A 15,196-nucleotide genomic window follows, 5' to 3' on the forward strand; every position below is an offset into this window, starting at 1 on the left:
CTGGGTTTTTAAGAACGCTTTGAGACATTTGACAGCCCAGGTAGTTGACACCAATGTACTCTTTTCGTTGCGACCTTTTTCCAACGCACTCAACTCGTCAGTTGAAACAGCCGCAAATCTTTCGTTGGTTTTGTGGTCTGTGTCCATGTCCAACCATTCATCAATACTGAGGCCCCCCAACAAATCAAAATTAACTTTAAAATCTGACATTTTGTAGCTACCAATTTCCAACGAAAGACAATGTATAACAGTGTAACGGCTGTGTGTCGCTAAACGTCACTATGGAAACCACACGATGTAGGCTCATGGAAGTAGTTTCGGTAGGCTAGTGGCGTGTGTAGGCCACTGGATACTTTGTGATTAGGCACGTTCTATTTGATCGTTGTTTGATCGTGGAATCAAACACGCCTATTGACCAATCAGAGAGCTTGCTCAAACCTATGTGTTATAGAATAGACTCTACAGACCTCACCATCTTCTCTTTTGTGTTTTTTCTTTGTTCTTAGCTGTTGAGATTGGGGAGAGAGACCAGATTCTACTTTGGTTGAGTAAAGTCGAATTTTTTTAAGTAATTTAATACAGACGGTGGAATATTATAAATATAAATTCCGAAATGTACTAACACCGGTGTGTGTTATTACAGTGTATCGATAAACTCAATTTTATAGTCAATACACCTGAAAAGGCTCAATTGTACCTAACTACTACTTGACGCTAAATTTAGTTCGTATATGAAGACGGTGTCCCTTACCGGTGGGGGGAGTTTAAAGCGGAGGTGGGAGGTACGGGTGGGGTACTTATAAAAAGATTAAGGCGGGGACGGACATTCATTTTTAGTATAAACGAGTAATATTTTGATAAAATAGTTTTCTGTATTAAATTTAATCTTGTTAGTATGTGCCTCCGTCGGCAAGAACCACCCTTGCAGTATAGACCATGCTGTCATGATCGCCGTCCATGGTTTATTACTGCAAGTTCTTGCCGGAGTTCACATACTAAAAACCGGCTAAGATAATGTCGTTTGATAGTAACATTAAGTTGTTATACGCATTTTATTAAAGTATTGACACCGGATTAAACGAGGGTTCTGGATGGCGGAAAGACGAACTCCAATTTAGAGACAGTCTTTCATCGGAAGGAGTCTTTTCATCAAGGGTACCACTGGAAAAGCGTTGCGTGAGTTGGAGCCAGTCAACTTTCTGTTGGCGTTTAGGGGAAGGCAACTAAACCACCAGACACAGGTACAGGTTGGTATAGTAAGTTATGACTCCGGGGGTTGTTTAAGTTTTCTAATTGAATTTTAGACTCGTAAAACATTTCGATGGCTAAAGGTTTTCGCTCTCTGTTTACCATATTTCACATTGCCGGACACACACGGCGATTTGCAGCGATACCTTTTCGGTGTGCTACAATCCGCGAGTACCTTTCATCAAAGCCATCCGATCACAGGCACATCATCCGAAGGGAACAACACTATTCGTTGCAACGATAAACTAGCAACAAACTAGCACCTTACGTTTGTGACGGTTTTTTACCTGGTTAGTGTCCTCTCGAACGAGTTTTGGTATTACAAAATATCTTATGGTTATAAAATTAGTGACTCTCTTTTGTCTGACAAAGCGTCAATTCGACTGACCTTTAGTCATACAAACCAGAGGTGACAATTTTATATTCTGTAAACGAAAGTAAACCAACACCGAATACGACTTGTCATTAGCAAAGAGGTGCGTTAGTTGTGTCTTACTTCCGTAAAGTACTACTATTAACAACTTGTCTCAGTGTACTACATACTCCGTTATTTGACCTAGTAGCTGCGTGCTCCAGAAGAAATCCGGAATTTGACCGCACCAAATTAAAAGTACACGTAACGTGAGGTGACCTGGACCGTAGATGGTACTCTCGATCTCTCTCTCTCTGTATCTTGCCTTCCCTTGTTTTAGGGAATATAGGATTATGCGACTGCAAGTCGATGTTATCCGAACGGGCGGAGGAATGGGCGGATATGCGCGTGACGAATGACACCTGTGTGCAACATCAACGTCAATGTACGTCTGTATAAATTTTGAATTTGACTTGTTTTTACAAATGGACTATGCATCCCACTACATAACCACATGTTCAGTGCGTATTAGTTCTACATAAAAAATTACAAATTTACAATTAGTTTTCAGACGTAAGAAATTAACATGACAGATCTCTCATGGTCGGGTCCAATGTCCAAATTGCGTATGACTCTAGGTCTATTGGTCGACGCAACAAACTTTACCCTTTTAAAAATTATAATACGACAACTATATAAAAACACGGTCGGTTGTCACTTTTATATTAGTGTCCTAATTTTATTTATTAGAATGGGTAAAGCTTTGTTGTGTCGACAAATAGACTAAGTCATACCAATTTTGACATGGGGGACCATAGAGATTCTTTGATGTAATTTTCTTACGTCTGAAAACTAATGTAATTTGTGGTATTTTTATGTAGAACTAAGACTGGCTAACATGTCGGTTAGTAGTGATATACGTTACTGGATTTGTTAATACCAATTCAAATTCGATAATTTATTGAGCCGTACATTCGACGTGATTGTTTGACGAAAGGTGGTCATTTCTCCCGGATAAATCCTCGCATTCCTCCAGCGGCGTCGATAACATCCCCGACTGCAGTCCCTATATTGCGATCATTTTCGCCTAACACAGGGAGGGGAAGGATCAGACGAGAGAGAGATCGAGAAAGTACATTCTCCGTCCAGTGTCACAGTTACGTGCGTACTTTTAATTTTGTGTCGGAAATCGTCCGTATTACTTCCTCGGAGCAGCGTACTGCGTCAAGTAACGATACTGTACACTTGAGATACAGTCTGTTAATTGTAGATACTTCCCGAAAAGTAGACAGAACTTAACCTTTTTGTATGACAGTGTATTTGGTGTTTGCGTTTACTTCCCGTTAAGATATAAATTTGTCACGTCTGTCTTGTAGACATAAGGTCAGTTANTACTAGTGTTACTGATTACACTGAAAAAAGTACAAACTAAAAGTAATTTGGCGATGAAACTGAGAGTGCTTACTTAAGCAATCATACTCCAGTACAGGCGTACGGACCTCGGCGCTGCCGCAGTACTGTCGTACCAATAATGACGTTCAAGAACGGCCTCAAGTGTATGATTGCGATTCTATTACACAAACTATCATTGTAATCAACAATATCGTAAAATAATTTCATAATGTGGGCTAATTTGCTCCCAAACCTACGCTTTCTGCTTGAGTTAATCTCCGTCAGAAAGTAGTTCCTAGAAAGTAGTTCCCATGGTAACGATAGCCTTTTTTCCAACGCACTCAACTCGTCAGTTGAAACAGCCGCAAATCTTTCGTTGGTTTTGTGGTCTGTGTCCATGTCCAACCATTCATCAATACTGAGGCCCCCCAACAAATCAAAATTAACTTTAAAATCTGACATTTTGTAGCTGCCGATTTCCAACGAGAGACAATGTATAACAGTGTAACGGCTGTGTGTCGCTAAACGTCACTATGGAAACCACACGATGTAGGCTCATGGAAGTAGTTTCGGTAGGCTAGTGGCGTGTGTAGGCCACTGGATACTTTGTGATTAGGCACGTTCTATTTGATCGTTGTTTGATCGTGGAATCAAACACGCCTATTGACCAATCAGAGAGCTTGCTCAAACCTATGTGTTATAGAATAGACTCTACAGACCTCACCATCTTCTCTTCCAGGATAAATTAATATGGTTTACAGATTTCTTTACTTGCAATGACTATAGTTTCCATTTATGCTTATTTCATATTCATATCCAAGAACCATTTGCAGTGTTTGGCACATTTTGTTTTTCCTGATCAAGGCACACTTTAAACAGCCCACGCAGAAAGGGTTTGTGACTACTTATTGTCTGACATTTAGGAGCTTTAGATTTCAAATCATTGTATTTCCATCCCAGCCATAGTTACAGTAAAGAGCAGCCTCTCAGGTATGACTGCTAAAGCACTTCTTATCAACTTCTCTGTGTCATGGATAATGAAAACGTCATTCTGAAATGATAAGGGGGAGGATGAAATGAGAACCCCACACTGGCTTTTGGCAGTCCATCAATTTAAAAGGGAAGTTTGGATGTATTGTATATCTGAGCCGCATAAAGGCCGGTATAAAGCTCGAATTAGGCCGAGAGAGAGAAGAGGCAGAGACACAGGGGCGCGGCACTCCCAGCTTGCACGCTGCCTCTGCGTTTGATCAGCTAGGATTTTGTAGTTGTGATGTGATTCTTTTATCTTGGCATTAGGTTTGGTTGTTAGAGATGCTGACTTCTCTGATACATTTGATCAATTATTTACTTCTTCCTGACTTGTGTCGATGCGTTCTCTCCATCTCTTCAATCGCTTCTCTCATCTCTTAGGAGAGCACGCTTTGAGGGGCTCCAAAAAGTATTTGTCACCCCAATTATTGTCATGCAAACTTTTGAACTCAACTTCGGAGAGACATATTTAATTCACACGCTTATGTACTTCACTCTCTTGATCTCTGTTTCTGGCTTGTGCCGCCGCCTTTGCTGCTCTCTCACAAATCCCTTACATCCTTTATAACTCTCTAAATGTTTCTCACTCACTCTGGGTCTCATTGGTGACCTCTTACTCTTCTGTTCCCTCTCTTTTACTCTTGTGTTTCCTCAGGCCCTCTGACCACTACCCTAGTGGCCACCACTCTTCCAGCCAGGCCTTCCTCTGCAAGTGCCAGCCCCTCTACGGCTCGCCCTCTGGCCCCCACCTCGCGCCCAATCGGCTCAATCAACAAGCACCCTGATCTTCGACCAATCACAGCCACTGTGCCTGTCACCCGCCGGCCCCCCCTCCCTCCTCAAGACCTGGAGCCAAATATCTGCGAGTCCAAGCTGGTGCGAGGCGTCCAGTGGCCCACCACCCAGAGAGGAGAAACTGTAGACCGCCCATGCCCCAAAGGGTCTCTCGGTGAGGACCGGTCCATGTGTTTATATTTGAACGTGTTTGCATTTTTTCCACTTCATGAAACAAACAGGGGCGTTTCATGTTGAAGCGGGGGTGTCCTCCATGCATGTGGGTGTTTGTGCATGCAATGTATCTTTCAGCATGTAGCCAAGTGATGAGCATGTTTGTGCTCTCGCGCTTGTTTTTTTCCACTGTTGTCTTCTTCTGTCCCCGCGTTGATCCCTCCAGCAGGCACATTCCCTGTGGACTCACAGATGAAAGCACGTCCTCCACATATGAAAGGCTCATCTCCCACGGAAACAGAGCTGATTGAAAGTAGCGAATAATGAAATGAAAGGCTAGACAACACAGGCTTTACCTCCCTTCATGCTAGTTTCTATACCTCCAAACATGTAGCGCACTTTTGTCACAGAAAAGGTCTTCCTCCATTCTCTTACGCCTTTCAGGATTTCTGTATGTTCTCTCTGTGAGCGGCAGAAATATTAAATTAGCAGCTAGCTTAATTGCCGCGTCTTGGCAGAGCTATCAAACCCAATCTGCGGTCATTGGAGGAGAGTATAGAGAAAAGAGGGAGAGACGGGAAAACAATGGGTGGGAGAGCGAGAAGAAGCGGTTATAAAATGCCACGCCACATCTGCTCTGATCCTTCTACAACTGTGAAGCGCTACTGCAGTGTTTCTGTCATCTCTGTTTTTCGCTTCCCTCTGCTGTCCCTCTCTCTCTATCTCTCGTCTCTCTTCTCATTTCCTCGTCTCTTTGACATGATGTTGGTTATTTGTGTTAGCAGCAGTATATAGACCACTCTCTGGTTATATCCCTGCATGGTGTCCTTCCTCTGAACCCAAAACCTAGCTAGAAATGAGAGTTCCTTTTATTTTAAAAATGACTAATCTAACCTGAAGTCTTTAGCCTGTGAGCACAAGGTAAATTGTATGTGGTACGTCTGAATGTATTCCTTTTTAAATGGTTCATTCAGAGTATGAAAGCCTGTTCCATCCCTGCCGTCTTCTTCCTTACTTTCTCTTGCCTCACTTTCTCACTGCCCGTTCCTCCATTATTGAACCTTTTCCACTTCTGACACATTTCTACTCTACCTCCTCCCTCCGTCTTCCCACTCATCTTCAAACACTTTGCGTATTACATTTTTAAAATTCATTTTATTCCGTTTTTCTTGGGTTGAGAACATTTTTAGTGCTCATCCCTCTCCTGCACACTGTCCCCCTTTAATTGCAGACACCTAATGCTTATTATCTCTCCACTACTCCCCCCTCCTCTGTTTCCTCTTCCTTTTGCTCGTCTCCAGGCATCGCTTCGTTCCAGTGCTTGGCGGAGCAGGTCATGTGGAACCCGCGGGGTCCTGACCTGAGTAACTGCACCTCCCCGTGGGTCAACCAGGTGGCCCAGAAGGTGAGACCTGGAGCCGTACCCCCTGGCCGCTGGACCGTCCCCTTCCTCTGCCCCGCTGCCCCGACCCTCCTCCCTGTCCACCTCCACACACATTAACATATCTCCAAGGCTGACCTGATTAAAATACAGACTCATTTCAACTGGCCCTTCATTACAAGGCATCTGCTCTTGATACTTAATTAACTCAGTAAATTATTTTCAGTAATATACTTTAATCACAGCTAGGTTGAATCCTTTAAAAAAAATCAGGATTAGTGCCTCTCAGCTTGCAAAGTACTCCGCCAGTTCAATTTCTCCACCTCAGTTTCATATAAGGCATTATGCCTTTCCGGTAGCTAAACATCATGGTCTTTAGATGAGGCACGATGATTTTCACTAAGCTCACTGCTATTTCAATCGCTAAACTGTGTTATTTTATACACTGTAGTGATCGGATCAACCCTGATTTGGGTAGTAATCAGATTTCAGTCCATATCAATTTGAATTATAAGTAACCTGCTAAACCCAGATACAATACTAAATGTGAGTGATGGATTTGAAAAAGAAGGATAGATGGGCTTACAAGTGTAAAGGTATCGCAGGCCGGATTCAAACATGTGTTCGGCGCAGCATGGACTCAGCCTCCACCATCTCTACAAACTGAGCTATTATATGCAGAGGCCCCTGATTGGCTTTCTTAAAGGTTTTTAAGTGTGTGCCTGGGAGGGAAAGCAGCATCCCAGTGAATAGTTACATCATTGGAAAAATCTATTACACCTTCTCCTTTTGGCAAAAATCAATTGCAATTGCAAAGTGGTTGCTAAGGGGTGTGATTTGCAAGTGAAACAGCACTAGGGAGAAAATCTGCTCTACAAAGTCCGTCTTTGTTGACCACGATGTGAGAAGGGCTGATTATTAAGATCCTTAAGAGTTTTTGTTACTATTGAGACTAATTCAAAACATGAGGTTTCTGTTTTCTAAAAACTTAAAATAGGATCCAACTAATTAGAGCAGATCTGTTTTATCATCCTGATACTTTCACTTAATTGTGTGTGCGTGTGTTCACGTGCAGATAAAGAGCGGGGAGAATGCTGCCAACATAGCAGGAGAGCTGGTGAACCACACGCGCAGCCGGATCCAGGCGGGCGATGTCAGCTCATCCGTGCGGCTGATCGAGCAACTACTGGACATCCTGGATGCCCAGCTCCAGGCCCTGAGGCCCGGAAACAAGGAGTCAGCTGCACGGAACTACAACAAGGTAGAAAGAAGCATAAACACACGCACAAGCACACACACATGCACACACACAAGCACACACACATGCACACACACAAGCACACACACATGCACACACACAAGCACACACACATGCCCAAGTATATATTTGATTCAAGCATAAGAAAAGGATGCTAAGGTTAATGCGATTTTACCCCCTTAGTGCACATGCAAGGTTGAATGAGTTTTTAATTTGAAGCTTTTTTGTTTGGCTGCTTAACGCCATGCTTTGTTTTCTCCCTTCCAGCTCCAGAAGCGAGAGCGGACCTGTCGGGCCTATATCCAGGTAGCTTTTCTCTTTTATCTGCCTGCTTTACATGCCTGTGGAGTAGGACTGCTCTGTGACTTAGAATAACTGAAGGAAGATAAATCCTTGAGCAGACTAGGAGTGTGGATGAGATTCTTTGGCTCAATGCTCTGTAAAATGATTTATTTGGCCTTCGGAATAATCACTTATAGAATTTCTGGGTCTTTTTTGAAGAGCAGTGCGATTTTTGGTATATCTCCTGGCAGACGTTGTATTTCCCACAGCAGGGAAAACTCATTTGTAATTTTTAAATTTCTCATGGTGTGTACGCGTTTGAAATATGGGTTTAGCAAATGTGGAAGTCATCGTGCTTGACGTAATCTTAGTTGTGTTGGACTGTGATTGAGCCTAAGTGTGTAATATTGGCCTTGCCCTCATTGTGCTGCACAATAAGATACTATATCTGCGGCTCTGAGAAAATTTAATTTGACGATAGTACTGTATGAAAGGCAACAGTTTGTCGTACTACACACCCTTCTGTTCTTTTCCAATATTTGTGCAATATCTCTGCTTCTGAGAAAGATGTAATCTAATATCATAAAAAGGCCTTGTGTACGCTTCTCTGTAATGATGAAATGCGGCACTCTGCAGCACACAGTCTTTTGTGTATCTCGACCTGTCTGCAGCATACTGTAATATGACGCCACATCTTCTGATCTCTGCTGGTGCAAGATGAATTTAAAGGCTGCTGTGTCGCATGTAACCGACCACTATATTTTGTGACTAGTTGCAAGTTACCGCAGGACTGTTAAGATGATCCAACAAAGACATCCTTAGTCTTTTTTTCTCTTAGTAGCGCATAGAGTGCATTGTGATGTTAAATTCATTCTGGTAACGGCGACGCTCTTTATTCCACACAGCAGTCAATCCTTCATTTTGAGAGGCCTGAGCAAGAGAATTACATGATTCATCAAGCAGGCTACTCCAATAAATTGGATAGCTGATACAACCATCAAAATTGCCATTAAATGAATTGTAAGTGTGAAATAGAAAGGTAATAAGTCTGACATAGCTCAGTAATAAAGGCAGTGCAGGAGAGGGGTGAGTTTCTAAGAAATTATAGTTGAATCTTATTGGTTTAAAGTGGTCAAGTAATATGTTGGAACAAGATGAATTACCAACGAACAGGTTGTAAAGAAATTAAGAACTTACTTATCATTACTTAATAGCTAATACATAAATAATAGTTGCTATACTGAAGATGAACAATCTACATATTTACTTCCCAAACATTAGAAACATGTGATTGTGTGTCCCCTCATGTGCAGTACTCAATGGTTAACTTACGGCTATCATATTTTTGTGTCTTTGGCTTCTAATAACAAAGAAGGAATGAGCTGGTACATCTAGAGTCGAGAAATAATACTCTAAATACTCAAATAATATATCATAAGCATTTATTTTTACTCATATATTTACATTAAAGCTGTGACTTCCTGTGAGTTATTCATCCATTATTAGTTCTTGATTTGTTTGTTACTCGTTACTTAACGACTCAGTGTTTTGTGCATCTTGTTGTGAAGTTTTCTCCGTTATAGTAATGAATGCTTTGTTTTCCAGGCGGTGGTGCAGACGGTGGACAACCTGCTGCGTCCCGAAGCCCTGGAGTCGTGGCAGGACATGAACACCACAGAGCAGGCGCACACGGCCACCATGCTACTGGACGTCCTGGAGAAAGGAGCTTTCCTATTGGCCAACAACATGTACGGGTTACGCTTTTCTGATCGAGCGCCCAGCATTGGTAAGACAACAGTATTGATGGTGTTAATTATGATTGATGAATGGTAGGGTGTGTCACGGTTATTAATGTCGTTGGACGATTAATTGTCCCTGAAATAAATGCGAAAAAATCATATTATGCGATTTTAAGACCATTTTATGCCACTGTTAAAAATGATAATATAAGAGCATAATTTAAACGAGCAATACACTTCTATGTATTTTAATAATGAATATTCAGATATTGCAATTGGATTGTGCAAGTTCTCTAAAACATGTATTAAAAACCACACAACCAAAACAATAGATTACATTTGTTGTGTACTAGGGAAATCCTGCTATTTATTCTAGCATTATGTAGACTAAAATGTTGATGTCATTCTGATACAAACAAACATGCATATATGCAACAATCAATATCAGATCAAATGTTAGAACAAATGTCAAAAAAATAATCAAGGTCATTATTTTGTGCATTACCTGTATTGCGTTAATGTAAGTCAATAACGTAATTATTATGACTTGCTGTATCTATTGATAAACCACCGTATTTGGACTAATGTTGTTATTTATTTCATATATTTGGTGCGGCTGTGTGTTTCAGATCTGGAGGTGCATGTTTTAAACACAGAGATGGACCAGCAGGACTTATCCTTCCCACAGAACTACGCCAGCGACAGCACCATCCAGCTCTCAGCCTCCACCATCAAACAGTACAGTCGTAACGGTCAGCAGCCCCCCTTCCTCACCCCATCCTCACCCCGAGGCCTGAAGAATGTTACTGTCCTGTGCAGCCCCGCTCTTATGTCTCCGTTTGCATTTCCACTCACGCTTAAAACAATCTGCATGCAGTTGACTAAGTTATTGGTTCATAATAATAGGCTAATCAGATTAACAAAAGTGCTGAGACAATTTCTTTTCTTGATGGTTTCTTAACAGCAGTCTTAATAGAATAGCTGGGGAGGCGTGTAGATTACAATCGGCCCCAGTCTGACAGAGCAATCTCAGCACTCCCTCTCTCCCCCATTCCATTCCCTCGCACCGTTTCTTTGCCATCTTATCCCCCTCTCTCATCTCTCTTGTTTCTACCCCCCCTCTCTGTCATCCCCCTCTCCATCGCTCCCCTCCTCCCTTCATGGCCGCTCATCCCATTCCCTTTTTCTGTTTTCTGTCTCCGCTCGGCTCTGCATCGGGAACGAGATTAGAATGATTGAAACAAACGCACATGAAATATTCATATGGAATAATAAGAGATCTGTGAATGCTTGAGGGATGAATGTTCCATTGCCCTCCACATTAAATCTCGCTCTCTTCCACCAGTCAAAATGAAACGGTCCTTACCATCATTCTAACCTTCACTAACTCTCTCTCTCTGTCTCCCTCTCGCTCACCCTGTCACTCCCCACCCTCTATCTCTGCCACTCGCGCTGCCTAAACCATATTATGCTCCCATTTCTGTATTTCCTTTTTTTCCAACCATCCTCCTCCTCCCCCCTTTATCGCTCCATCTGCCTTTTTATTTTTGTTGCTTTCTTTCTTTTTGCTCTTGTTCTCTACTTCTTCATCTCACAATGTTGTTCTCCTCTTCATGCGCAGGACAAGTCAAGGTGGTGTTCATCTTATATAAAAACGTGGGATCCTTCCTGTCCACGGAGAACGCCACAGTGAAGATGGAGGTGGATGGGCTGAGCCACGATAAGAAGCGCCTGGCAGTCAACTCCCATGTGATCGCTGCCTCCATCAACAAAGAGTCCAGCCGAGTGTTTCTCATTGAGCCCGTTGTCTTCACGCTCAAACACCTACAGGTGACCTCATTTAGGCGCTATCATGCTTATTACACATTCTGACACGGAGACTTCTGTTGGGAAAATACTGAATGTACTCTTAGCACATGATACCAAAGGCCCTACGTAGCTGTGTACGTAACCGGAGGTATGATTACCTAAAAGAGCGTCAGGACACACTGTTTTAGGCATATGATAGCTATGTGACAACGATTAACATTATCAGCCTCTATGGAGATAGACATATGACAAGCATGATCATTTCTGACGTGGGTCTTAGCTAATCTAAACTAAACTTTGTATACTGCTTTGAACCGGTATTCCTCCATCTTGTGACTGTGTAACTCTCTCTCTTGTATATCAGCATGTGAAGGACACTGTTCAGGAACTAGTTGTACCATATGCTCTGTATGTGTGTGTGATGACTGCTTCCATTCTTGCAAGGATAATAAAAACATGTATCCTGATTATTGAAACTCAAGCCGGTGACGACGAGAGATATTTTTCTAACAACTTCCCATCAACATTATCTGTCATTCCTCTCTTTGTTGTTTCTCCGCAGTTGGACAATTATTACTCTCCAAATTGCTCCTTCTGGAACTACTCTGAGCGCTCCATGACGGGCCAGTGGTCGTCGCAGGGCTGCAAGCTGCTGGACACCAACAGCACACACACCACCTGCTCCTGCAGCCACCTCACCAACTTCGCCGTGCTTATGGCTCATCACGAGCCCGATGTGAGTAAACCAGGGCGTGGCAGACTCGCGTTTAAAACTGAAGCTGTTTAATTTATGCAGACGTTCGTTCGTGCGAGCATTAGCGCTCACTCTCTCTGTCACACACCCTCACACACACACACATGCACATTAATGTACCCACTCAAGGCTGACAAGCTCTTTGTTTTGAATTTTCTCTTTTACTCCTTTCACTCCGACATTCTGGGAGGCACATGCTTACAAATTCATGTCCTGCTACTTGGAGCTGACATTCACATGAATTTGAATGTCATCTATTTTTTTTCAGGACGTCTTGTCTCTTGTCTCTACACTTTAGCTCCTTGCATATATTTACAAATAATAAACAAAACAATTTTGCTCTTTTCTCCCCTCCCCCTTGTTTTGTATATCTATCGCCCTATTGTTCTCATCTATCTCCGGACTCCTCATCTCCCCCATACCCCTGTCTTGTCCAATATTTCCCCCCTTTTTATTTGTCTGATTCTGTTGTGTGTCTGTGTCCTTCTGCCTTCTGTTTTCATCCTGTCCCCCTCCACACTCCCAACCCGCCATTTTTGTTTCTGTGCCACCACCCGGACCTCAGTACCAGGGGCGAATGCATGAACTGATCCTGTTTGTGATCACCTGGGTTGGGATTGTCATCTCCCTAGTGTGTCTAGCCATCTGCATCTCCACCTTCTGCTTCCTGCGAGGCCTGCAGACCGACCGCAACACCATCCACAAGAACCTCTGCATCAACCTCTTCATCGCAGAGCTGCTCTTCCTCATCGGCATCGACAAGACAGAATACCAGGTGAGTTAATAGCCACAATTCAGTCCGACACATGCTGACTTTGAAAAAAAGAATTGCATTACATCTCCCTTTATAAAAGTGAATCAGAAGATCCGGTGGAAAATGACAGTGGTAAAGAGTACAACAACAACAAAAAGTATTATTATATTAATAGTGACTGTAAAAGTACAATTGAAATAGTTTCTCATTACGTTACTCTATGAAACATACCCTGCACTGAGTAATCTGTAAGTAATGAATTACCACTCACAGAGACAATCACTCAGGGGGCTGCTTATAATTTTTCCTCTACAAATGTCCACTTCCTAATACTCTGGACTGTCCTCTCCTGTTTTTCAGTCAGTTACATGTCTGGATCTTAACTATTTCTTCTCCTTCATTTGAATGTTTCCACATCTTTTTCTTCTTCTTCTCCCTCCCTTGCTACTATCCTCAGATTGCCTGTCCCATCTTTGCTGGCCTTCTGCATTTCTTCTTCTTGGCTGCCTTCTCCTGGATGTGTCTGGAGGGTGTGCAACTCTATCTCATGCTGGTGGAAGTCTTTGAAAGCGAATACTCCCGCAAAAAGTACTACTATCTGTGCGGCTACTGCTTCCCCGCACTAGTGGTGGGCATCTCTGCGGCCATAGACTACAGGAGCTATGGGACCAAGAAAGCGTACGTGTGAAGACAGATCTTTTGCACCTGCAGATTGAGAAGGAGGATTATGCTATTCCCCCAGCTGGAAATGTAATATGCAGTGCTGTGTGAACAGCTCTTGCACCTCCCTGCGGACTGGCTTTTCTGAACACACTTAGCCAAAGCCTGATGATTAGCCTTCATAAGATAATCCGCTGAGACAGGGAAATATTGTGTGTGTGTGTGTGTGTGTGTGTGTGTGTGTGTGTGTGTGTGTGTGTGTGTGTGTGTGTGTGTGTGTGTGTGTGTGTGTGTGTGTGTGTGTGTGTGTGTGTAAGCTTGGTTGTGTGTAACTCCCTCTTCTCCTTTGTGCCACTCCAGATGCTGGCTGCGAGTGGATAACTACTTCATCTGGAGCTTCATTGGACCTGTTTCATTTGTTATTATGGTATTAGCATTACTGTCAGACAGTATTATTCCCCTCATCATTTTGATTTAACCCAGAGGAACCAAAAATATTTCACCACACTTGATGAGGTTATTCACAGTGCAAAGCCAGTATTTTGGTACAGACTGTAAAATTCACAACACGTTTTATTTATCCTCCTATCTTCTGTCCCTAGCTCAACCTCATTTTCCTCATGATCACTTTACACAAGATGGTACGCAACTCTTCAGCACTCAAACCTGACTCCAGCCGCCTGGATAACATTAGGTGGGTTCAAAATCTTTAAATGGGACTCATACTCCTGGAAATAAATGTTGTTTTTTTCTGAAAGCATAAGCTTATGATTGGTAAACCACACTGCTGGATACATTTCTAAATTGGTTCTGTTTTTTTTACATTTTCTTTTCCACTGCCATCAGGTCATGGGCTCTGGGGGCCATTGCTCTGCTGTTCCTTCTGGGGATGACGTGGGCTTTCGGCCTCCTCTTCATCAATGAAAACACAGTTATTATGGCTTACCTCTTTACCACCTTCAACGCCTTTCAGGGCATGTTCATCTTCATCTTCCACTGTGCCCTGCAAAAGAAGGTAACAACACAATGCCAGTCTTTAAGACCTACTTCAAATCATAGATGTAATATATATGAATAAGCAGATGTATTTTTGAGGAGATACATAGATTGATTTGCATGCGTTGTTAAAGGTCTCCTATCATGCAAAATGCACTTTTTTACACGCTTTTCCTCCGTACTCAAATCTCTAAAAATGGGGGTACAACGGAGCTGATCCAGATTTGCTGCCGATATGACGTAATATCGGAAATGTGGGCTGGCTTTACACCCAAGGCCCTTTCAGAAACATCACTATTAGAAATAATGCACAACGTGTTTTGGACGTAATATGGTCTTTGTTTACATTAGCAAGCATCGCTAACACTCAGAGCTACCCTTTACTGCAGAGAGTATGTGTAAAAAAGCAGGATATAAAAAAGTACTCACCCACCTTTTGGTAAACCCGCAAGAGAAAAAGCATTTGAGCTCCATACTGTTTCAGAAATAATCCTTGATGTGGTTTTGAACATGGTATGGCGTTTCATCACAGCAGCATTTAGCTGAGTATCTGGCTAGAATTCTGAGCAGGCACAAGCTCCCCCCCCCCCC

The 15,196-nt window shown here is 42.6% G+C and overlaps 1 protein-coding gene across 2 annotated transcripts in view; it reads left to right on the top strand.

Moving 5' to 3' along the window:
• adgrl1a (adhesion G protein-coupled receptor L1a) overlaps positions 1–15,196 on the top strand; it is a 94,503-nt gene that overhangs the window by 69,502 nt on the left and 9,805 nt on the right. For both annotated transcript variants that reach the window (XM_010773641.1, XM_010773642.1), the window contains 13 exons: positions 4,680–4,973; positions 6,274–6,377; positions 7,429–7,614; positions 7,879–7,917; positions 9,499–9,679; positions 10,262–10,384; positions 11,254–11,462; positions 12,004–12,177; positions 12,761–12,970; positions 13,407–13,627; positions 13,970–14,036; positions 14,212–14,303; positions 14,456–14,624. In XM_010773641.1, the coding sequence (XP_010771943.1) occupies positions 4,680–4,973; positions 6,274–6,377; positions 7,429–7,614; positions 7,879–7,917; positions 9,499–9,679; positions 10,262–10,384; positions 11,254–11,462; positions 12,004–12,177; positions 12,761–12,970; positions 13,407–13,627; positions 13,970–14,036; positions 14,212–14,303; positions 14,456–14,624 (2,069 nt within the window). The remainder of the gene's footprint in view (positions 1–4,679; positions 4,974–6,273; positions 6,378–7,428; positions 7,615–7,878; positions 7,918–9,498; positions 9,680–10,261; positions 10,385–11,253; positions 11,463–12,003; positions 12,178–12,760; positions 12,971–13,406; positions 13,628–13,969; positions 14,037–14,211; positions 14,304–14,455; positions 14,625–15,196) is intronic.

The sequence above is a fragment of the Notothenia coriiceps genome, unplaced genomic scaffold, assembly GCF_000735185.1.
Source record: "Notothenia coriiceps isolate Sejong01 unplaced genomic scaffold, NC01 NC01_scaffold00012796, whole genome shotgun sequence".
NCBI classification, from domain to species: Eukaryota; Metazoa; Chordata; class Actinopteri; order Perciformes; family Nototheniidae; genus Notothenia; species Notothenia coriiceps.